The 25,118-nt window shown below is 39.3% G+C and overlaps 1 protein-coding gene across 1 annotated transcript in view; it reads left to right on the plus strand.

Moving 5' to 3' along the window:
* LOC124622141 (E3 ubiquitin-protein ligase UBR2) overlaps window positions 1–23,473 on the plus strand; it is a 30,089-nt gene extending 6,616 nt beyond the window's left edge. The window contains exon 2 of the mRNA XM_047147772.1: window positions 13,462–23,473. Coding sequence (XP_047003728.1) covers window positions 13,464–18,830 — 5,367 coding nt within the window. The 5' untranslated portion in view covers window positions 13,462–13,463 and the 3' untranslated portion in view covers window positions 18,831–23,473. The remainder of the gene's footprint in view (window positions 1–13,461) is intronic.
* Window positions 23,474–25,118: the final 1,645 nt, after the last annotated feature.

Genomic DNA, 25,118 nt, shown 5'->3' on the forward strand with positions numbered 1-25,118 from the left:
TTGAAGGGCCTAATGATGGCTACAGTGGAGGTCTTAGATGAGAAGGATGTTATTAGGTCAAGTGATGGACCAGAGCTGCAAGCAAGCCATCAATGCAGCAGCATTATGAGAAAAATTAAGTCACTTTCATGGCAATGATGAGCAGGTAATGGAAGTTTTGTTACTATGGTTTGTGGATTTATTTAACGCAAAGGATCCTTCACTAACAACACCAGTTATCCAATACCATATACCTACAGGCAACAATGCGCCAGTTTATAGGAAGCCATACTGCATAGTGAGACATATTCCAACCCATAATTAACATTTAGCGAAACGTGCTATAGAGTACAGTGATAGTCCATGGGGTGGGGCGTAGATGGTTTCATCGTGCCAAAAGTCAACAGATGATGCCAGGAAATATAAATTCTGTTGCAATTATCACTACCCAAATGCAAAGACTGTGGTGGATACATATCTGATTCACAATTTTACAGAAACATTACACAACCTAGGCCAGTGCCAGTATTTTAAAACAGTGGATCTCAGAAACAGGAAACACATGCTGGAGGTAGTCTCACAGGATAGACCAAAGACTGCTTTCATGATCCAATGGGGACATTACCAGTGTACACAAAAGCCTTTTGGGCTGAAAAATGTGCCAACTATATTCCAAAGATTATTGGATGAAGATCTACATGGGTTAAAGCCAAAATTTTGCATGGTATATTTGGATATTATCATCTTTTTCAAAGGGTATGCCAGAGCATGTGAAATGCTTGGAAAATGTATTCAGGAGGCTGCGATCTGCACATCTGATACGTAGCATAGACAAGTGCCATTTAGCATACACACAAGTAAACTAGTGAAAAGGTGTTCAAACCAATCCCACCTAACAGAGCTAATCAGGAACTTCGCAGCGCCACAAACAAAACTGCAACAGTCATTCCTGGGTTTATGCAGTTATTAATGCAAATTCATGAAGAATTTTCACAGATCTTGGAACCCTTGAATTGTTGTTGAGGAAGGGCGTGAAATTCCACTGGTTGGCAGAATGTCAAACAGTGTTTGAGGCATTGAAGGCAGCATTAGTTTGTGACCTGATACTAGTCTTTCCTGATTTTGGAAAGGGATTTATCCTCTCCTGTGATGCCAGCAATAGGCGGTTGGTTGTATTTTGAGCCATAACATTAGTGGGCAGGAACAACCAGGAGGGCTAATCGTAAAGGCAACTAAACAAAGTTGAGCCTATCTACTCCACCATGGAAAATATGATGTTAGCAGAGATGTATGGGATAGTGTACTTTCATTGCTATTTATACGGATGGAAGTTTAGGCTTGGCACAAATCACGCTTCATTAAAATGGTTGTTGGCTAAAAGACCTGTCAAGTTGATTAACAAGATAGACACTGAGTTTAATTAAAAGGTGGTCCACACACCAGGCAAGAAGCACAGAAATGCGGAAAAGCTAAGCAGTAAAGTTTCAGTTCTAAATGCCCTTGGCAAAAGTTAAGTGGTTGGACTCGATATTGTAGGACCTATTAATAGGATACCCACCAGAAATAAATATGTACAGAGAAGATAATTTCTTTTAGATTCTTAAAAAAGTGACAATTTCTGATCAACAGGCTAGTACAGTAGCCCAGGCTTTTGTAAAAACTGGGTACTTAAATTTGCGGTACCTGATACCTTAGTTACAGATCAGGATATAAATTTTACATCAGACTTGATGAAACGGTTATGTCATATTCATTCCATACACAAATCATGGCAGAACAGAAAAAGTGCACACGACAATCTCAAAATGTTGAGTTTTTATGTTATCAGTAGTCATACAGACTGGGATATATATCTGAATTACATAGTTTGTGTGTACCAAGTGCATACCGGTACAGTTTTCAACTTTTGAGGCATGTACAGTAGAAAAAAATGCTGTGCCCCTTTGATGTCATGATTCCTAAGTTACGACCAGACTGTGAATTGGTTAAGAACTCACGGACTTTGAATGTGGTCAGGTGATTGTTTGTCCTAAACATCCCTAGGTCCACTGTTTCTGATGTGATAGTGAAGTGGAAACGTGAAGGGACATGTCCAGCACAAAAGCGTACAGGCTGATGACCACCTCTGTTGACTGACAGAGATCGCCAACGGTTAAAGAGGGTCGTAATGTGTAATAGGCAGACATCTACCTGGACCATCAAATAGGAATCCCAAACTGCATCAGGATCCACTGCTAGTACTATGACAGGCAGAAGGAGAGAGAACTTGGATTTCATGGTCGAGTGGCTGCTCATAAGCCACACATCACGCTGGTAAATGCCAAACGATACCTTGCTTGGTGTAAGGAGTGTAAACATTGTATGATTGAACAGTGGAAAAACATTGTGTGGAGTGACGAATCACAGTGCACAATGTGGCGATCCGATGGCAGGGTGTGGGTATGGCAAAAGTCCAGTGAACGTCAGCTGACAGTGTGTGTAGTGCAAACAGTAAAATTTGGAGGTGGTGGTGCTATGGTGAGGTCGTGTTTTTCATGGACAGGGTGTGAACCCCTTGTTGTTTTGTGTGGCACAATCACAGCACAGGCCTAAATTGATGTTTTAAGCACCTTCTTGCTTCCCACTGTTGAAGAGCAATACGGGGATGGCGATTGCATCTTTCAACACGATTGAACACCTGTTCATAATGCACGGCCTGTGGTGGAGTGGTTACACAACAATAACATCCCTATAATGGACCGGCCTGCACAGAGTCCTGACCTAAATCCCATAGAACACCTTTGGGATGTTTTGGAACGCCGACTTCATGCCAGGCCTCACCAACTGACATTGGTACCTCTCCTCAGTGCAGCACTCCGTGAATAATTGGTTGCCATTCCCAAAGAAACCTCCCAGCACGTGATTGAACATATGCCTGCTAGAATGGAAGCAGTCATCAAGGCTAAGGGTGGGTCAACACCATATTGAATTCCAGCATTACCGATGAAGGGCGCCACAAACTTGTAAGTCATTTTCAGCCAGATGTCTGGATACTTTTGATCACATAGTGTACATTAATTGGATGCACTGATAGCATCTTAGCAAAACAAAATTTCCATGGGGTAAATGTTGCAACGTAGTCAACAGTACCATGAGAACCAACACCAAAATGTGGTACCTGTAAGCATTACGGCCAATAGTTTTGCCATGTTACTGTTAGAAATTTGTGTACTTTTGTCTCAAAAGTATTCATCCTCCAGACTTGCAACCCAACATGGACGATACTTGTTGAGTGGTTACCTAGCACAAATCGAGAATCGTAGAGTAAGGGAATTGTAAATTAGTATAACTTGTAAGAAAAGGAAATAAGGATAAAGGAACATGATTATAAAAATGGGCTTAGCAAACAAAACTTTTAGAATGATAATACAGAATTAGGAAACAATTCCTGTGAGTCAGCTCCCACGAGCAACAAAGTTTTTCACGTTGTACATTTATGTAAGGAGATCTGTGAAGTAGTGTAGAGGATAAGCAGATGCAAAATTTTCTATGAATTTTTTGAAATACTGGAGGAATGTTGCACAGCAGAATAATTTTATTTGGCAAGCTTAAAATTTTGTTAAATTTCTAATGGGCAAGCTCGGAACAGAGCTAAGTTAGCACTGGGCAGGTGCATCAATTGTTCTGTCAACATGACTTACCACTGACGTGCAACAGACCTCAGAACAGGGCATACAGAAACAAAAGCACCGTTGTGCTACTTAACAAGGCACTGTGAGGCAGTACTATGTAACTTCACCGATAAAGTGCCATCATGGAGCCAAACATAGACAGGAAGACCTTAGGTCAGTGATCCAGAAGTATTATTGAAATTACCATGGCGAGGCAGAGTGCTGATGAGTCCAATAAATGAGGACAAATGTGCTCATGCAACCAGAGCCCATTACGTCATGGACACAGGCCCGACCCATTAGAGAGGCTTTTGGACCTCAAGAACACATTCTGTCTACCATTCCGTCCTTCTTGCTAGAACCATCTTGCTAGAACCATGTAGAATAACAGGCTGTTGAGTTTGTCAAATGACATGCTGATTGATCATGGTCATCCTGGTACTTGCTTGTTGACTTTAACACCGAGGAGCAGCCAACTGATGCATACCACAGCTGTTGTCAGCCACTACTGCCTACTGGGATATCGTGGACGTGAAGATGGTGAGCAGCCAGCCCTCCTTCGCTGATAGGTCTTCAAGGATGATCTGCAAGCATCTAATTTTGCACTGACTAGGTTAGGTGTGTCTGCATAGCTTCCTGGTCAATTCTGAGCATCTGCTGCAGTCTTAGTTGATCTCTGGTGGGTGACCAGGGCCTAGGCCTCATGACAACAGCATGTGTCCGTGGCACTGACCAGCACTTAAGATGTCGCAACTCATTGACAGGCATCAGCAGTCCATTGTGGCATGTGTGCCTATAGTTCTGAAGACGTTTATACCATTGTAAGCTGTGCTTGAGCATTAAATTTTATTATGGATAACACTGCATGACTGACGCCTCGGGGTGTGCACTGAACCACGCACCCTCAATCTTCACTTGACTTGCTGATCACAATGTCACACCCCTGCCCCATTTTGCTACAGTATGTCTGCCAGGGGGAAACAGGGAGTGAAGAGTGGTAGGAAAATGCAGTACATGATTGGGATGTGGAAAGAATGGTGGGGGCAGAAGAGGGAAGGAAAAAGTTACTATAGGAATGTGGGAAGCAGGTTAGCAGAGCTTTAGGCCAGGAGGAGTGAGAGAGTGCAGGATATACTGGAGAGACTATTCCCGTCTGTGTAGTTCAGAGAAAGTAGTGCTTCAAGGGAGTGTCCAAATGGCTCATATAGTGAAGTAACTATTGAAGTCATTTGTAGTGTGGTGTGCTGCACATTTGGCAACTGGATGGTCAAGTTTGCAGTTTGACACAGTTTGAAACTGGTCATTCATGCAAGTCCAGTTGTTTACTTGTCATACCCACCTAGAATGTTGCACAGTAATTGCAGAAGAGCTAATATATAACATGACTGCTTTCACCTATAGCATTGCCTTTTATCAGGTAGGAAATGATTATGACTGAACTGCCGTCGGAGGTGGTGGGTGGGGCAGAACTTGCACCTGGGTCCACCTCAGAGAAATTGTCCGTAATGTGCAGGAGTGGGAGAAGGATTGGGATAGGGAAAAATCCCTCATCTCAGGGCAGGATGAGTGGTAATTGAAGCTCCGGTGAAGGAAATTGTTGAGCTTTTCTAGGTCAGGTTGATACGGGACAGTGTCTGTTAAACAGGTTTGCTGGTATCTGTGGAGGAGATGGCATAGATCTGCTTGTGGATGAGGTGGATAGCATATTGTCTGTCATTAAAAGCACTGGTAAGGTTATCGGTATATTGTGACAGTGCCTACTTTCCACTGCAGATACAGTGTTCACGCATGGCAAGGCTGTAAGTAAGAGACTTTTTGACATGCAATGAGTGTGAGCTGTGAAAGTGGAGGTACTGTTGGTAGTTGGTGTGCTTGATATGAGCAGATGCATTTATGGAACTGTCTGAGAGATGGAGATTGACAGGAACATGGCTCGGTGAGATGAGAAAGACCAGATCTGGGACTAGGTTGTGGAAGAAAGGGCAAAGATTGTCCCTGCCTCGAGTCCAGATCATGGAAATGTCATCAATGGGCAGAACCTGACTAAGGGTTTTTGGTGTTGACTGTATATGAAGGGTTCCTTCAGATGGCCGATAAATAAGTATCCATGACAGTACCACGAATTTGTTTACAGAGTTGGTCCTTGAATGTGAAATAACTTTGGGTCAGGATGTGTTTAGCTAAGAGTGGTGATGTGGGCCGGACAATTGCCAATTGGGCAGGACATTTGTAATTGGGAATGTGCCCAAAGCCAGTTTAAATGCCCAAAAATCTGAGCATTTATAAAAAAAGTACTTTTTAATGTTTTTGCTGCTAGAATGTATAATTTACTAATTAAAATAAGGATGGGACAATAGTCTCTCTCTCTCTCTCTCTCTCTCTCTCTCTCTCTCTCTCTCTCTCTCTCACACACACACACACACACACACACACACACACACACACACACACACAGTATCAGAAGAAAAATGTCCTTTGGTCATTGTTTTGTAATGTTACACACTTTATAATCCGTGTCAAATCTCTGATTATTATTGAAAAAAATTACTGAATGTATTACACAGCTGGCATTTGTTTCTTGATGATAAATGTATTCTTCAATGTTAAACTGTTTTCAGTGAATATTTTTGTATTACTACCCTGCCGTGAAGATAAAATGAGAACACTAACATAAAAAAGATTTGATAACAAAGAATCAATGCTCAAGATGCTGCATTGAATCCAGTTAAGGACAAAATCCCCTAATATTGTTCCACTTGGGTGCGTAGGTCAACTATTAAACCTATTGTGCTCAGATATTTTAGGCTATCAAACAATCAAAACTTCCATGGCAAATGCAGTAGAGGTTGTCAAAACAGAAAAACACAGCCACAGTGTTCAATGAAATCTCAGGTGCAAAAAAATTCAAAGATATGATTTCACTGAAGTTTCCAGGAAAGAGAGGGTGGGGGAGCCATACTTTTTGTTTGGAAAGTTTGCAATCAAATAAACTTGGCTTACAAACCTTAGTTGTAAACATAAAGGTGCCATCCTACCTGCAACCTGAAATAAAGAGGAGAGTTCTGGATGATGGACGAGAGTTGAGAAAATGATACATCTTATGAACGCAATTGCTTATTTGATTACAGTTTTAGAGTTAAAGGAGTCTTAAGTTCTCAAAATAGCCACAAACATCAATAAGGTGGTAGAAGTTCTCGTTGAGAAACTGCCATCCTCTCTACTGCAATCTGCAGAAGAAAAGTCAGTCTTAGCTAAATTCCAAGCTAGGAAAGAATTTGTCATCTTTTATCCATCTTTCAGCTAATCTTCATTATCCAGTGGTACAAGGTAGTAACCTGAAGACTATTGAGACATTTGATGCAACTAGGTCGGATTGTGGCACAGCAAAGAACATTTTATTTAAATGTTATTCAAGTTAGAGAGATCTTGGCTAATTATAGGGAGAAACAATGAATTTGGTGCAGACAGTTTGTGTAAGGAGTGGGCCCTCACCCTCAGGAAGATAAAAATCATCATGTGTATCCTTTATTGCAGTGGTGAGGTTAAGATGAACTTGAGAATTGACAGAAGTTGCTGTAAAAATTCTGGGTGCATCAGTTACATCTACTGCTACAGTGTGTTCCTTCGGCGCTTTTAGATGGATCCACAGAGAGAGAGAGAGAGAGAGAGAGAGAGAGAGAGAGAGAGAGAGAGAGAGAGAGCTGCAAAACTAACCCACCTCTCCTACAGCTGGAAGTAGATGAATGGAGCAAATGAAGCAGGAACATGCCCTAATCCTGCTGATGCTGAGGTAAAACCCATACTGAACGTCCAAGCAAAGACAAAATGGAAAGGAAGCCAATAATCAGTGAAGAATCAGATTCAGGAGAATCTGAGGCAGCATGAAACTGACTGAGAACAATTTTTTAATTTTTTTTTTTTGCAGAAGTATAGTATAAGTAAAAATACTACCTACAGGCCAGCTAGTTAATATATACTGTTTTTAAACTTGAGTGTTGTTTTTGACGTCATTGAAGAAGTAGAAAGTTATTTTTTTACCCAACCACTAAAGATGCCGATTTGCAAAAGATATTTTCCAATACAAAATATCAGCTTAATTTTTTTTGTAAATGTCACTTATCGATTAATCTATAAAATGCATAAATACTTGGGCATTTATGAATTTTGGGCATTTGCCCTGGCATATATCCTGGGTGTTTTACACCACGAGCTAGCAGTATTAGGAAAGGTGGTGGATGTGGCATCAGGAGAACATTGGGAATGTTGGTGTATAAGGATGTTGCATCCACAGTGACCGTCAATGCATCTGGAGGTAACAGGACAGGAGCTGGGGAAAGACATGAGTGGTGTCTTGACTGTAGAATGGGAGCTCATGGATGGTAGTTTGATTCTGATCATTTGATCAACAAAGGCAGAGATTTGTACCATGGTAGCATTGCAGCCAGCCACAATGAGATGACCAGTAGGAAGATATGTGGGGATGTTCTGTTGCACTTCTGGGATGAGATCACAGCTATAAGGTTTGTATGCAGGGGTGTCAGAAATTTGATGGAGACACTTGGCCTTGTAGTCACTACAGTTCATGGCCTCTGTGGTGGAGCTTTTGTCTGAAGGAAGGGTGATAGTTTGGATCGATTATCAGATTATGGGTAGCTGTGTGTTCTATAGGCATGATGTGTTTGAATCACTGGGGAGGAATTTAGGAAAGGAAGGAGAGACCAGGCAGGTTCAGAGTGAGGAATTCCTGAGAGGTTATCAGGGGGCGATTGGGGAGGAGGATCACGGTTGGAGGAAGGCTGGAACTGTTTCAAAGAAGGTTATATGTGTAGCTTTGGTTGACTGTTGTCAGTGGGGCACATGGGAAAACATGTTTCCACTGGAGAGAACAAGTAAAGGAAAAGAGGACATTCACAAGTCAAGCATTGTTCAACTGAGGTTTTTGGGCTAAAGGCGAGGCCTTGAGAAAGTACTGAGACTTCTGCAGAGGTGAGAGTTTTGGCAAAAAGGTTGACAACATTGTTAGAGGATGGCTGTTCATCAGCAGTGTGTTTCATGAAGGGTGGAGCAGATTTTTGGGGGATATGGAGGGTGGAATTAGTGAGCAAGGCATGGTCCAGGAATTACGAAGGGTCGACAGGGGGAGTGGGGGTTGGAGAGTAGATTGAATGGGTGGAGGGAGGGGGGGTTTGGATCAGAGTGGTTGGCTCTTTCTTGGCCCTAGGTAATTCCATGTGGCTGCCCAACTTGATGGTTAGCCAGTCGCACATTTTTACTATCGCATTGTATCATCGTGTGTGTCTATTAATCATCACGCTTGTCAATTTGTGATCAAACTTATTTATTTATGACCCACTTACTCCTGTTTTTTTGAAATATTTCCTGATTTGTGCTGTAACCTTCCCATATTGTTTTCTACATATAGTTAGTAATGAATGATGGTAGTCAAATTTAACCTCGTTCTGCACTCCATCGTGCATTCTCCGATGGATGATGAGTGTTTAGTAGTGTTTTGAGCATGCTGCTGTGAATGTCATAGCCAGTGTGGACATTAAATTTGATCATAGCAAGTTTTTGTAATGATTTTTTATTCCATTTGTTGGGAATTGTCATCGCTGATAGTGATGGTAAGCAAGTGATGTAATCTGCAGGCTGTGTGCTTTCTTCCTGCTTACCCAACTGTCTCTTGGAATTGGCAACACTGCAATCCCCGTCGGTGGCTTGACCTGTGTGGACCACCATCATTCATGGGTCACACTACAGTACCTACCATTTATTTCTGTTATAACACATCAACCATAAATTTTTACCTTCTTACTTATCAACTTTTTTAACCATTTTTTTTACCTTTTGTCTGTCACTCCTTTTGCTTCCCAACCATGAATCTCTGCTCATTCTGCATCTTCCAGTTCCAGAACCCGTCCTTTGCCCTAGCAGAACTACAAATACACATCTTGTTTCTGAAATAATGTGTGACACATGTTAGCCCACCTAATTGGCTTAGCATTAAAACTGGCCTCTTGGGGTGTCATCTACCCTACTGCAAGAACCTTCCACCAGGGGATGCCACACCTGCATTGGAATGTGGAAGCTGTCGAAAATACTGAAAACCTTACCAGAGCTTTTAATGACAGGCAGTATCTGACCCAACTTATTCAGAAACAGATCTCCCATGCCATCTCCTCCTGTGACACCAGTAAACCTGTTAACCAGCTGCTGACCACTATCACCCTGGCCTTTTGGCTCAGCCACTTCCTAGTGCAGGGCTTTGAGTACCCTCTTGCCCTGTCCTGAGATGAAGGATATCGTACCCACATCACCCAGTCTTCTGTTGCCCTTGCCCACCCAACCTACAGAATATCCTTTTCCATCCCTATCCCAACCCTGCAGTTTGTGGATCACTCCCTTATGGTCGACCCAATTGCAAGACCTGTCCCATACGCGCACCCACTACCCCCTACTGCAGTCCACTCACAGCCCTGCACTGTAAGAAGCAGAGCCAAATGTTAAAGCACCTGTGTTTTGTATCAGCTCTGCTTCAATTTCTGTGCAGCATTCTATGTGGGTGTGACAAGTGACCAACTGTGTACTCACAGAATGGCCCCCACAAAACTTGAAAAACTGCAGTCTTGACCATCCAACTGCAGAGCATTTGAAAACAGAGTTGAATACCTCTGCTTTTGCTTTGCTACCCTCAATTTCTGTTCCTGTCATCTATGAGTCTCTGGACATGAACTTTGGTGCCACAGACTGTCTTTACATATGATTAATATTTGTTTGGGTTTTTTGAGAAATTTTTTGATAAGGTCCTGTTACAGTTGTAATTGAAGGCTTTGTGCACAAAACTTTTGTCAATCGAACATGTTTCTTTTAGCATTTATCTGTCTATAGCCATGTGCTGTGTTTTAGACCTGTTGTACTACTACTTAATTTGAGGTTTCTTTACAGAAAGTCACTCCCACCATTATCTGTTCTACTAAGTACATACGCTGGTGAGCCAAAATGTTATGACCACTGCTCATTGTGAGATTGAATGCTGCGTAGTGGCTTTTTGGGCTTGTAAAGCAGTTTGGCAAATGTATAAGCAGAGCAAATAGGGAAACATTGTAGTGATGATAAGAGCCATGAATGAGGAAAACCACTAACATGACAAATGGCAAATTGTTTTGGCCCAGCACCTAGGAACAAATGACTTTGCAATGGTAAAGTGTGTCACAGCCAGAGAGAACGAGTCACTCCCTTTTTTTTTAAAAAAAAAAGCAATTTCAATTTTTTGTGTCCTAGTTGGCAAAAAATGACACCCTGTACTCTTTGGTGGGCTGTGTCTCAAAGAAATATTGTTCTAAATAGTGGAGAATGAGTTGTACACACAATGAAGCCCTTGTTGGTGTTCTTTCTACTATTCCTCCTTTTATCATTGGAATTACTGGTTGTTGAGTTTTCAGTCTTTAATATGTTTCACATTCTTCTGTGTTACTATATAAAAGCGTGAAGGTTCAGATATATATATATTTAATGTTGCACCAGGTGCTTCTGCTGTTGAATCAATATGATCTTCCTGGTTTTAAAGATTTTCTTTCAACTGTCACTATGGCTGTTTATTTTTAGAATTGCTGTGGTCTGCATTTTGACTCTATAGCATATTTTCTTTCTTCCTTTTAGTTTTATATCTAATTGTATCCTTCTAATTCTAAAAACTAACTGTATCATTATGCATTAAAGTGTGAAACAAAGGAAGTGGCTTAAGTTACATGTTAACGAAAATCAGGTGCATGCATACTGCTAAAAGTGTGTGTATTTAACCTGATCTGATTATAACCTATCCTTCACTGGTCTCATGAAGGACATAATAACAAACCCTTGGGATGTGTGATACTACCTTTCTCAATTGTGACTTTGTGGTGCCTGACATGACGTTTTGCTGGCGAGACATTGGGTATGAGTGAAATCATTGCACTACATTTGGCAAGAAATGGAGGCTGCTAAGTTTGGCATGTGAACTGTTGAAGTCGTCAATAATGCCAAAGGCTTGCCTGAAGTCTAAGAAGCACATGATAGTTGCCTCTTCTGCATCCATGGAAGCTTTAGGTCATGTATTACATTTATTAAGGCAGAAGATATGCTGTGATGTGTACAGAAACCTGATTGGTATTTGTCTAGTAGGTTGCTTGTGGTTAGTTGGTTTGTCAGCTGGTTGTGGATTTTATATTCTAAGCCTGTGTACAATGCAGGAAGAATGCAAATAGGTCAGTAATTAGAGGGTGCTGTGGTAACGTTCTTTTTAGGTAGTGGCTTAACTAGTCCCAGTTTCCAGGACTCGGGAGATACACTTGTGGTTAAGATATTCATTATAGTGGGTCAGTAATAAGATTCGTCATTTAGACATAATCCATGAGTCTCTGTTTTGTTTGTGGTTATAGATAATGAGAAATACTGGTTCAGTTCTCCATCTGGGACAATTAAGTCAGCTGCAGTGTTTACTTTGCCTATACCAAGACCATACAGATTTTTCTGTAGGGCAGCTAGTTTTTTCTGTTGACAGTTAATAATGGGCATTCTTGAGTTTTGCATTTCTCACAGCTTGACTGACTCTACCCCACTTCTGTTTTAAGCAGTATGATTTTCAGGCATGGGGCACTGTTTGTTATGCAGCATCCGAGATTCACGAGTTGTTTTAGCTCTTCAGTTAGCGAGGGTGTTTCCTTCTTACTTTTCCAGTCATTAAGGGAACATATTTGTCATAGTTGAGTAAGTTTGTTAGTAAATCCATGAAGTTTAGGATTTATGTCAGAAAGTGAATACAAGACAACTCCCAAACTATTGCTTGCTCCTCTGTTTTAAGTTCAGATAAATTAATGCATTTGAAGTCTCAGTATGTAGTCAGTTGTGATTTCTTTCTGGGACATTCAAGTGAGTACGTCATGAAAATTATGTCACGTGCAGATATTTGAGAGGTACAAATTAATCTGTAGGTTTTGTTGCTAATATATTTATGAGTCTGTGACTACTGATCGTATGATGGGTAGGAGCAAGATGAAGTAATGACACATTGGAAAGAAGCACTTGCATAAATTTTGCAGTGGAAGGACTTTTTATAGAAAATTTATGTTAGTGTCATCAGCTATAATTAATTATATGCTCATATGTCAAGACTTGAAAGAGCAGTTTCATAGAAAGCAAACCCATCTACTTTAGAAGGTTTGTAGAGGACACACATCAGGCACTTTCTGTTAAAGGAATTGACCTTTATGAACATGTGTTCCACTTGTTTACCTTCATTATTGTTGGATGTGTGTAGCACAGTGGGTGATAAATCAGAGTGTACATATGCCCCTGCTCCGCTTTCTCATCTGTTACATCTGCCATGTCTCAGAAAGAGGTAGCTGTGTATATTTACTGTACTTGGAATAATACTTGGTTTGAGCCAGGTCTCAACAGAAATACTACATGGATGTCTATGTCTTGAAATATACAATGGAACTCATTATGATGAGCAGCCAGAGATCGGACATTTGCATATGCAATGTGGAGGAAAATACTTGTTCTTTTTGGCTATTTGAGAAGGAAGTTAAGGTTAGATAACATGGTATTTAGAACCTTTTTTTTATGAGTGTCATTTCAGTCACAACACAAATCTGTACTGTGTAGGAATGTTAGTTTTTGTGATACATTGTTTTTATTTTTATCTCAAGATTTTCTCTTGTATTCATTCGACTTAAAATAGCTGTCATCATTTGTTGACAATGAGCTTTATTAATATTTTTGTTGTTGGCTATGTAATAGTTGTTAGTGTTAAAATGGTAAGTTAAAGAGTTGTTTTATTTTCATTTTACAGAAATGGACTGTGAGGAATTCTCTCTCCCAGATATTGACATGGAGCAACCAGTACTAGATGAGTTTCCTGATTCTGCCAGTAAATGTGTAGAAGTATGGACAGAAAAGCTTGAAAAGGGCATATTGTCCTGTGCTCACTTTAAAGAACACTGGCGTATATACGTGCCGAGGATATATAGTCCAGATCCTAAGGGAAATTGTTTGGACTTCAACTACGATGAAGCAAAGGCCCAAGAAATTTTATTTCAGCCTCTAGAAAGATTCATCTGCAATGGGGACCCTCAAGAAGTTTTTAGTGCACTAACACAGACAGCAAATCGATCAACTGTATGTGGTAGAGTCTTCAAAATAGGTGAGCCGACATACAGCTGCAGAGAGTGTGGTATGGACTCAACATGTGTTCTCTGTGTTGACTGCTTTAAACAGTCAGCTCATCGTAACCACAAATATAAGATGGGAACCTCTGGTGGTGGTGGATGCTGTGACTGTGGAGATACGGAAGCCTGGAAAAGTGAACCTTTCTGTGATATACATGCTGCCGGTTCTCAAGCAGGGCAAGAACCTGTCAAGTGCTTACAAGAGGATATGGCAGAAAGAGTACGTGCAACTTTCAGTGCTGTTCTCAAATATGCATATCAGATGTTGACTGTGGAACATCTGAGAGTGCCTTCAGATCTGAGCATTAAGGAATCAGAAGAAGGAACATTAGGTCTCTTTGATACTGACACTCACTGCACTGTTCTCTATAATGATGAGACTCACACCTTCGAACAAGTGATTACTACTTTGTCAAGAGTTATCAAATGTTCACAGAAAGATGCTATAGATTATGTGACGAATATAGACAGAGAAGGTCGTGCTGTTGTGAAGTGTTCCACTTTTCCACATTGCAAAGAACTGAAAGCAGAAATTGAGCGTTTTACTGCACGCCATGGAAACAGACCTTTGAAAGTACTTGTTGTGCATGCTCATGTAATTGCTCATCAGGTATTTGCAATGGAGCTTTTAGAGTGGTTACAAAAAATTCTTGGCTACGGGGAAGGCTTCCGTGTGGTTTTCAGTGAGGTAGCACTAGAGCTTGACCATCAGGAATCTTCAATAATAGAGGGCATTTTGGTCAGAGATTCCCATTTGTGGAAATCTGCACGCACCCACTGGCACCGTCTTATTATTTCTGGACTCCTGATGGAGTATGAGAGCAAAAAGGCATTTGCTAAACTCTTCACAAAGACATACAATGTTGTCCTCAAAGACTTCATGCGAGATGATCACGATCACGCATTTTCTATTGCCTCTATGTCAGTGCAGGTCTTTACAGTCCCTACATTGGCTCATTATCTCATAGCAGAGGAAGATGTTCTGTATATCCTGTTGAATGCTTTTATATCAGAATGCAACCGTAAATGCAATAAAGCAGGGAAACTAGAATTTGAAAGAAATTCATCAAATGGTACTTTCAAACGTGCCCAGTTCATACTTTATGACTTGCGTTATCTCCTGAGTGCAAAGCCGACTGTATGGACAGATGAGCTACGTAAGGGATTCCTTCACGGTGTTACGTACTTGCTTAATCTGTTATCAATGATGCAAGGAATGGACCAGATAACCAGGCAAGTTGGACAGCATATGGAGTATGAACCTGAATGGGAATCGGCTTTCAATCTCCACATTAAACTTGCACATGTAATAACATTGGCTCTGGAATGGTGTGGTACAGACAGAACAGTTCTGATAAAAGCATACAGAGCTACTCTAAAAAAATTGCACGATCCCTCTCAAGTTGGAGAGGTGCGGGAGTTGGCCGATCACAGTGCACCGTGTTTAATTTACGATGTATCTCAGCAGCCAGTCTCTATACATCTACCATTATCTCGTTTTTTAGCTGGCTTACATCTTCATTTGGAGAAATTTGGTTTAGAATTTAGAAGTAATGAGTTCAAGAATATACCTAAACCAACTCCAGAACTAATTATTGAACCAGTACTAAGAACACAGGTAATGATTTCTCAAGTGCATGCTGGAATGTGGCGTCGCAATGGTTACTCTCTTTTGAATCAGCTTTATTTTTACCACAATGTCAAGTGCCGATCGGAGATGTTAGACAGGGATATCATATTGTTACAGGTGGGAGCATCATTGATTGAAAGCAATGAATTCCTCATACATTTGCTCAATAAATTCAATCTCTTAAACTGGGCAAATCCTCAGTTTGAAACAAATATCCTCAGAAACCCAGAGGAGGATAGTATGAGGCAGACAATAAATTTAGTTGAAGAGTTCCTTGGTCTTCTTATAACAATTGTTAGTGAAAGGTACACACCTGGTGTTGGTAAAGTTACAGAAGATGACAAAATAAAAAAAGAAATAATCCAACAGCTGTGTATAAAACCACTGCCACATTCTGAGCTAAACAAAACTCTCCCTGAGGATGTCAACCATGAAACTGGGATGGAACGGGTAATTGATCAAGTTGCAGTGTTTAAAAAGCCTGCACAGGGAACAGGGAAAGGCGTGTATGAACTGAAACCTGAATATTATGATCAATATGATGTTTTCTTTTACCACTATACAAGAGAAGAATTGTCAAAGTCAGAAGAAGCCCAGAGGAAGAGGAGAAAAGCTCTTGGGGAGTTGGAATGCTGTCCTCCTCCTGTTCTTCCACCACTCAGTGAAGCTTTTATGATGATGGCAAATCTGTTGCAATGTGATGTAATGCTGCACATTATGAAAACTGTGTTGGAACGTAGCATTAATCTTAGAGCAAGAAGTTTTTCAGAAGCTCAGCTCCACAAGGTGCTTCACCTCATAGGTTACGCTTTGCACGAAGAAGAACAGAAGCATTACCAATATATGGTATTTGTTGAACGTGCAGAGAAGTGGGGACTTGAAAACCTAATTGAAGAGTTGTGTGGTAGTGCAAGAGTTGAGGCGCACAAAGATTTGCTGCAGTGGACACTAGGAAAGTATAGGCAAGTTGCTGCAGCTCGCAAACTTGGTCACGTACAACCTGCACCTCAACCTCAGCATCAAGAGGGGGTAGGTCAGGCAGAAGATTCTGCAAATGAGGAAAAGGAATGGAGAGCAAAAATGGCAGCTCAGAAGAGGGCAAAAATAATGGCCCAGATGACAGCAATGCAAAAGAACTTTATGAAGGAAAATGCCAAGTTATTTGAATCAGCTCTTGCAGAGAGCTCTTCACAAAAAGAAAATGTGGAAATGTTCATGGATGTTTCAGAACAGTCAGAATGTCAGCCCATTGCCCTAGGACCAAAACAGACAACACGGGCAACAACGGACCGCACACATACTTGCATTTTATGTCAGGAAGATCAGACAGTTTCTGCTGGTGGACAAGCACTTGTTGTTTCTGCTTTTGTTCAAAAATCAACAGTACTCTGTACTCACAGGGGACTGTCTGAAGAATATCTGGAAAAAATGTCTGAGCCTTTATTTCTCTCAGCTTCTATTGGGCCAGCTCCATTTACTGGCACTTGTGGTCACGTAATGCACAGTAATTGCTGGGAAAAATACTTTGAGAATGTCCTGGCCAAAGAGTCGCGACGACCGTATCGGCTCCGGCAGCCGGCAAGCTTTGACATTGAGAAACAGGAATTTCTGTGCCCGCTTTGTGAGTGTCTCAGTAATACACCGTGCCCACTTGTTCCTCCTGTTGGATCTCTAATATCAAATTCACAAGCTGCTTTGACAAATTTATCATTTGAAAAATGGATCTCAGGTTTGCACCTTGCTTTAAAATACAAGAAAAAGATTAGCAAGACATTAAGAAGTATGGAGAAAAAACAAACTGATTCAGCAAGTGACAGTGGAGGTGGAACTGGTGAAGGTGGAGAGGAAGAAGAGGAGGATGTACAAGTCATGGAGTCACTTTACTACACATGCCCAATCCACCAGGTTGTTGTTGAACTTGGGGAAGATGGAGAAGCATTTGCGTCACTGTTTTCACGCAATAACCTGAGGACCGAGTTTTCGGAAAATCTGTCTACATTCATATTACTGTTTGCACAAGCCACTTTCACTAAAAGTCTGGGTTCACACCCTAAGTATGGTGATTCAAGGATTGTTCTGATGGCATGGAAATCTTGTGCATACACAGTTCATGCTATGGAATGTCTTCTCAGAGATACTGGCAAGCCATTGCTTGGTGATCTATCATCAAGACAGCAAGACTGTCTGGAAGGTCTGATTCGTCTTGTAGCAGTGCTTGGAACGACGTGGAAGTTTCCAGATATGATAAGCAGCCATGCTTTGAGATTACTTACAATAATTTTAGAAAGCCCACATGATGAACCTTGTATCCTTGACTGGGATACATTTGGTGTGCTTTTACCTTTGACGTTGTCACTATCCAGTTTGTTTTTAACTGATGGTGCTGTTCCTATTCCTACTGGGGGTTTGCAGGAGCTATATATTTTTCGACTTATGTTGTTGTGTAACATTGTAAAAGTACTGTTAACCAATGATTTTGAAAGCACTGAAATGAGTATGGAAGTAGAGGGTGAACCAGACGAAACTGAAAAGCTCATTGGTTTTATTACGGATGTCAGAAGAGCTGCTGGAATTGCACCAGAAACTAATATTCAAGTAAAGGCAGTATGCAGACTTGTGCAGGAAGCATGTATACCATTTTTGCGTTGTTGTGTCCTGTTTTACCACTTCTTGACAGGCGTTCCAGCTCCACAGGTGTTGCTGGAGGTTGGTGGAGACACTTTTGATAATATGTGCACTTATCTTGGATTGAACATTACACTTTCAGAACTGGTATGTGGAGATGTGAACAGAGACTTGGTTGTGCGATGGTGTCAACATCCGAAGGTGCAGCAGTACCTGTCTGGAGCATCAAAGTATCCATTTGTTAAAGTTCCTCAGCCGGTAAACCAACTCATTTCTTTGCCTGTTGATTACAGTGAATTAATCAACACTGTTTCACTCTTCATTTGCCCGAACAGTGACCGTGAAGATTCTCGTAATCCGACTATGTGTCTAGTGTGTGGTGACATGTTGTGCTCACAGAGTTATTGCTGTCAAACTGAACTGAATAAGACATTAGTTGGTGCATGCACTTACCATGCACACGAATGTGGTGCAGGAGTCGGTATTTTTCTTCGTGTACGTGAATGTGAAATTTTGTTACTGGCCAGTCCCAATCGAGGATGTTTCATGTCCCCACCCTATTTAGACCAGTATGGTGAGACAGATCAGGGATTGCGAAGAGGTAACCCATTGACATTGTGCCCTGAGAGATACAAAAAATTACAGTTGTTGTGGTTGAGTCATGGTATCTACGAAGAAATTACTCGACACTTGGAGTCTACAACTAATATTGTTACAACACAGTGGCAACATCTTTAGTCACTTAGATTATTATTGTTTATGGAGGTCATTGTTAAACTTCTGTCAAGTATTAATATCTCATTCACTATGAATTTTTCCAAACTTCATAAACTATATTGCCATGCAACCAAAATTAGCAGAATGTCATTTTAAAAAATACTGTTCTTCTGTTTCATGAAGTTCTTTTGATGTTATTCATTATATGACTGTTTAGAACTGTAATGTATTTCTAATTTGATTTCCAGGTGTATATAATTTTGTTCTTAAGGAACAAAAAAAATCTTTGGAGGCTGTAAGAAGGAATTGTACAGAATAGTAAATAGTAATTAATTTTTTACTTAGAAGTGTCTAGTTAATGAGTTCATTTTTTTGTTTGTTTTTCTGGATTGTTTCTTGTCTTAAATTGTTTGTAGTGTCTGCTGTGATACTCTCTCCGTCATTAGAAATGGGTTATAACTGTTTTACAGTATTTATTAATGCACCTCTTAACAACGAACGCTGCCACATGAAGATGTGTGAATAATGAGAGACTTGTCATGGCAGTGTTAAATGGTATAGTTTTCTAGGAGATTTTAAACCCTTTTTACATATTCTATTTATTGCAGAGATGTGAGCAGCTGCAAATAATTCTGAAATATCATTCACCAGATGCTCAGCATATCTTTTGAAGATATACCAAGTACCTCTATAGTATTTTCTAGTTACATGTACATATTGATAACGTGTACAGTACAATAATTGACAAAATGTAAATAAATATGAAACATGATCAAATATTATTGAGAAAACTATTTTGTTTGGTGGTGATGGTAAACTGAAAATTCAGTTGTATCGTCCCCAGCACATGGTGTGGATTAGTGTAACCTGAAAAGTCTTTCACATTATTTTTTAGTGGAGTTAATGTAATGGGCATTGGAAAATTGGTTACATAGCTTACAGGTGGTTTCAACTGTCTAGATTATATTGCTCATTTGTGGAATGTTTAGTTTGAAACCCAATTTCATGGTCAGCATTTGCCAGTGCAATACCCTGTTTGCTTGTTATAAACATGTACAGTGATTATTGATCTGATGGCTGCATTGAAACTAATAGTAAGTCAAACATAGGTTTTTGGTTGTACTTATTGTGCGAGTATGACTCGGTATATTTCGCTGGAAGTGTTGAACTAAAACAGATCTCAAACTGCGGTTAAAAGCATTCATAGAGGGCTGAAACTCAGGATTTGTTATTTTGGAATTGTACTGAATAATTGCATAATATTTAACTTTGCTGTGTGTTCGTCGAAATTATGTTATTTGTTGACAGATTGTAATATAAACATGTATTCTTTTTTGTTATGGAGCTTACAATGAGATTTTTGCCTAGTTAATGAATTCTTGTAAAAACAAACATTTCTTGGACATAGTTCACGGAGATATGGCAGAAGTTTCTGAAAGCAAATATTTTATTCTATGTTTTAAGAACTTCAGAAGTTACAAAGATAGAATACAATGCAGAACACAGGGTCAGTGGACACAACCAACTGAAGAAATGAATAAAATATTGCTAGAGAGATGGCAGCTACTGTATTTGATTGAATAGCTACAGCAAATAAAAATATATAGGGATTTTGTGTGGGTGTGGAAAGGAAGTAGATAAATCAAAAATGAGTTTGAAAGTATGACAGCAAAAGAAAAAGGCAGAAAGGGGTGGGAACAACAGAATTGGTCATGGAAGTAATGTTTTGTTGAGTGTGCAGTGAGTTCCATTGTGTTGACACCATTGTAAAATGCCTCTGAGAACTTCCAAAGGAACTGCTGCACAGTGCATATTGTTTCTTAACTAACACGCAGCATTACAGTGGATGTGGCTGCATGACTGAAAGCAGAAGACATGAGGCATTTTTTGCATAATGAATTTGCATATGTATGTGAAGTAAATGGTTCTGGAGGTACAATAATTGCAAAGAAGGGTTGTTAGGTTGTGACATGCCCTAGAAACTATTGAGAGAATCTTAGTGACATTAAACTTCCATTTTGAAGAACTTTATGAGGGAGTCTGTCATATTGAAGAGACTGGCTTGCTTATTCCATCCAAAAGTTGTGAAAAATAATGCCCTGACATTTTGAAAGGCTGCTGAGATAAAACATCCAATTTCAGGGGGCTATTTGCATTCTATTGGTGTTTATTCCCAAAATAGTTTTAGATTAGGATCTGCCACTGACTTTTCAGTTTGGAAGGGGTTGGGAGTGTATACGAAGAAGGGTGTGCAACAAGAGCTGCTTACACCCACATAGATTATTATTTTCAGTTTCATTCTCCCAGCAGAAATATTTCTGCTGCATTGCCACTGGCTATTTTTTGATTATCTTTGAATTTGTTTTGACTGCTGCATCGTGTCTGACATTACAGATTAATGCTTTTTTTTAATCACTGACTCAGAATTAGTTTACAGCTTTCTCTGACAGAGGGCATATGTATTTTATTTTACAGATACATATACTGTTAATGAGTTATTAGTAATTATTCCAAACTATTTTTCAGTCTTGAATTAGTCGATAAAGGTCCAAATAAGTAAATTTCGTTCAGCGGTGAAAATCTTCAGTTCTGTGTAAAAGCATGTAGAAATCACAAACATCAGACAACTGCACCACAGCTATGCAATCACAATATTCACATAATCAAAATATGACTCATTCTGACTTAAAACTCGTGTAAAACAACAGTTCAATAAAACCCATGTTGTGACTGCCCAAGATTATGATAAGCAGTTATTTATATCAGTTACAGCTCTGAGAAGGTATAAATGATTACTAGTGATTTCAACCATCAGAAGCCATCTTCAGATTTATAAATCATAAGAGTGGAAGACGTATTAGCTCATTTTGTATATTTCTCCCTTTACATGGATATGGGAAGCCCTGGTGGAATTTCTAAGGAAACCTAACAACTCGACAGATAGTAGAGGTACGAAGTCACCGAAAGGCACATCAAAAAGACTGCTGGCTGAAACAGATTTGAAGATGGCCTGTAATGGCTGAAATTAGTTATGATCATCATCATACATCCTAGCCAAAATAAAAATTTTGTGTAGACACTCTATTATCCATTCAGTCTGTTTTTGTTGTTCCAATATCCATGAAGTTTGCCTAACACATCCTTCATACTTCTGTGGCAGTGCCCTTTACATAATGCAATTAGTTGTCTCAAGCAGTTGCCACTCAGAATAAGCAATGTTTCAAGAGAAAAAATATTCATAAAGCTGGGTATATTGTGCAACATTGTTTGAGCAAAGCTATAAGGAACACACTACTGTTGTGTGACCACCAAAAGACTCTGTAAGAATGAGTGTGGTAGTGTATACTTCCAACACAAACTACTTTGTTAATGAATGCAGTTTTTTTTTGTAGAGCCGTAGAAATTGTAATGCATTTTTATAAGCATAGTTTTCATTTTCACATTGCTTTCTAAGTATTTGCTAAATGCTAGGAAGCTCACATTTATTTAAATACCTGGTGCTTAGGTAGTGCTCATATCTCTCTCTCTCTCTTTTTTTATGATTTCATTTATCAACTTTTGTATTCTTAGAATTCTCTATATATTGGCATTTGTTCTTTATCCTTTCCTCTTCTCTCTTCCTTTTCAATACATGTAATGCTATAGTGTGCATTACTCACGATTACTGGTCTTCTGCATTGAATCATTATCTCCTCTGACATGAAATGTATCACACTTAATTGATAATACTACTGTTCATCTTGATACTCAAGCACATTAAAAATATAAAACAATCTGTTTAAAAGGTCAGTTGATGGATACAAATATAATATGATGCAAAATACTAGCTTCCAGAACCATCCACTAGAAAAGTTTGGTATAGTGGGAGTACTTAAGAATAAAAGTTGTCCACAACTCCAAATCAAGAGACAGACGAAGACAAGGTGAGAGGAAACTCCATATCCCTCTTCTCTCTCCCTTTGTAGTATTTGATGACAATACTACTTATCATTGAATAATTTGATGTTCTGCAATCTTACCTATCTTTTGCTTGATGACAGAAACTGTCTGCTGCTGCCTAATAAGCAAATGCTATTTGTATCTTGTTTTTGATGTAATTTAACTTGAGGGATTCTTTTCCTTTACATTTTGTGTTCATGACATTTGAGTTTTGAGCAATCTATTTTTCAGTCTGTCATTTTTCCCTACCATTCTGCCTTCTAACAGCCCCTATAACTGTCCTTTTTTGCCCAATGCCCTCGTGACTGTCAAGTAGTTTTAAACTGATTAAGTATGAAATCAATGTGATCTTATCAGTTAAATGTTTATGGGTTTTAAGTTAAAGAAAATTTTGTTCCTGATTTATGCCATTCAACAGTAGTTTGTGTATAAAAATAGTTAACTGTGTCAGTACTGGTATTATTTGCAATTCATTATGTTTAAAAAGAAAGAAGCTATCCCTAGGAGACTTGCCATCCGAATTTTCATCTCTTTTTTTCTCATTCCAGCTGTGTCTGGTTCCACTCTAGTTACTTGTGTTCTCTTTGTGTTCCATTAATTTAACTTTTCTGTAATTTATTTAGTTGCCTGTATATAGTTGCCTGTTATTTGTTAATATAAAATATTTGTATTCTTCATTGTTGAAATTTTATTTACTGCGTGATAAATAAAAACTGTTGTAATTATTCTGAGCTATTATTTCTGTGCAACTTGACCTGCAAAAATATTTGATTTTGTTAAGAATTGCTGTACTTTAATTAACTATGGTTATTGCTCATAGCCAGTGCTTTCTACTTATTAACCATTTAATAATGTCTCATTCTTTTTATATACCTAGTACCAGAAGCTTCTTTCACAGTCTCTTGAACATACACTTATATTTCTCAATTGTCATGTAAATAATCTGGATCTTTTTTAATATTAAATAATAAGACAATTCAAGGACACACTGTTATAGTCAATGAAACTGTTATGTTACAATGAGGGAGCAGCTAAATATAATGGGTGTCCTTTTTACAAGGGAAAATGTCAGCAATTTTATTGCAATATTTTTTTTCATTGAGGACAACTGAATTGTAGCCCATCATTATATTCCGTAATACCTTTGTGAATGTTTGTAGGGATCTGGAAACTTATCTTTCTGTAAAGAACGTTAATGCCTAGATTTTCTCTCAATTCATGTGACTGTGATGTAAATGTTAAGAAAATTTGTTAATTTTTCTCCTGAATCTGTATGTCTGTTACATGAATATGTGTGACTTTAAAGATACAAAAACACATAAACAAGTTACACAGTTTCTGATGCTTTTCTTGATCTGATCAACAAACAGTGTGTTGTGGGTCTCTTCACAAGGAACATTTGCGTGCAAGGTTGCGAATTCCAACTTTAGTGAGGCTCATTTGAAAGTGTTGTGTTAACAATTATGACAGAAAAAAATACCAGCTGCTAATGAATCACTGTGCATCAGGGGAGTGACAAAAAATTTGTGTGCGGGAGGTGCAGAGATCAACCATCTATGGTACGTATGTATTACGCTTCACAAAATGGACAATGTTGAAAATAAACCATTAACTTGCACCATGAGCACCAAATAAAAAATGCCATGCCACAGTGATCACACAGGTTCGCACCATCAAGATTGAAGGTGAACTCCTTGGGAATTACAAATTGCACAGGATATTCGCCTACATATCCGCTCATAAAGAATGCATATAGTACCATATTGGTATAACAGGGTGACAAGAACTGATGGAATTTGACACCATGTAACTGAATGCGAAAGTCTGTGCTGGAAGCTCATCGTGAAACTGGCTAACCTTTCGATGTAGCTGCAGATAGTATTATGTTTTGTGGTGCAGAAAAAAACAAAAGTCCAGGTTGAATTGGTGCAGTGGCTCCATGTGGTATGGATTGACAATGTCTCACACTTTTCAGGAGGGATGGTTTGCTCTAAATGTCTTAGGTTCTTTTACACAGGCCAGGCCATTGATAGTTGATTTCGATAAAATTCTCTTGGTACCTTTCATATGTATTTCCTCTTGAAATTTTGATCAGTCAGAGTTAAACGCAAATTCCTTACTGAACAATGGGATAAGCTTGTTTCTCATTTACAAATTTTTGCACTGAGTCTGCAGTATGCTCTGCATTGTAAAGTTGACATTTTGTTTGAAATTTTATCGTCTTATGCCTACCACTTCTGCAGCACTGTTTGAAGTTATGCAATCGTCCACTGCTTCCCTTGAAATCACTGTGAGCTATTTCACTTGCAATTTGGTGTGCGTAACACAGTAGATCACTATCATGCACATCCTGTAAATTGTATGGAACAT

This window comes from Schistocerca americana, chromosome 7 (genome assembly GCF_021461395.2).
Source record: "Schistocerca americana isolate TAMUIC-IGC-003095 chromosome 7, iqSchAmer2.1, whole genome shotgun sequence".
Taxonomy (NCBI): domain Eukaryota; kingdom Metazoa; phylum Arthropoda; class Insecta; order Orthoptera; family Acrididae; genus Schistocerca; species Schistocerca americana.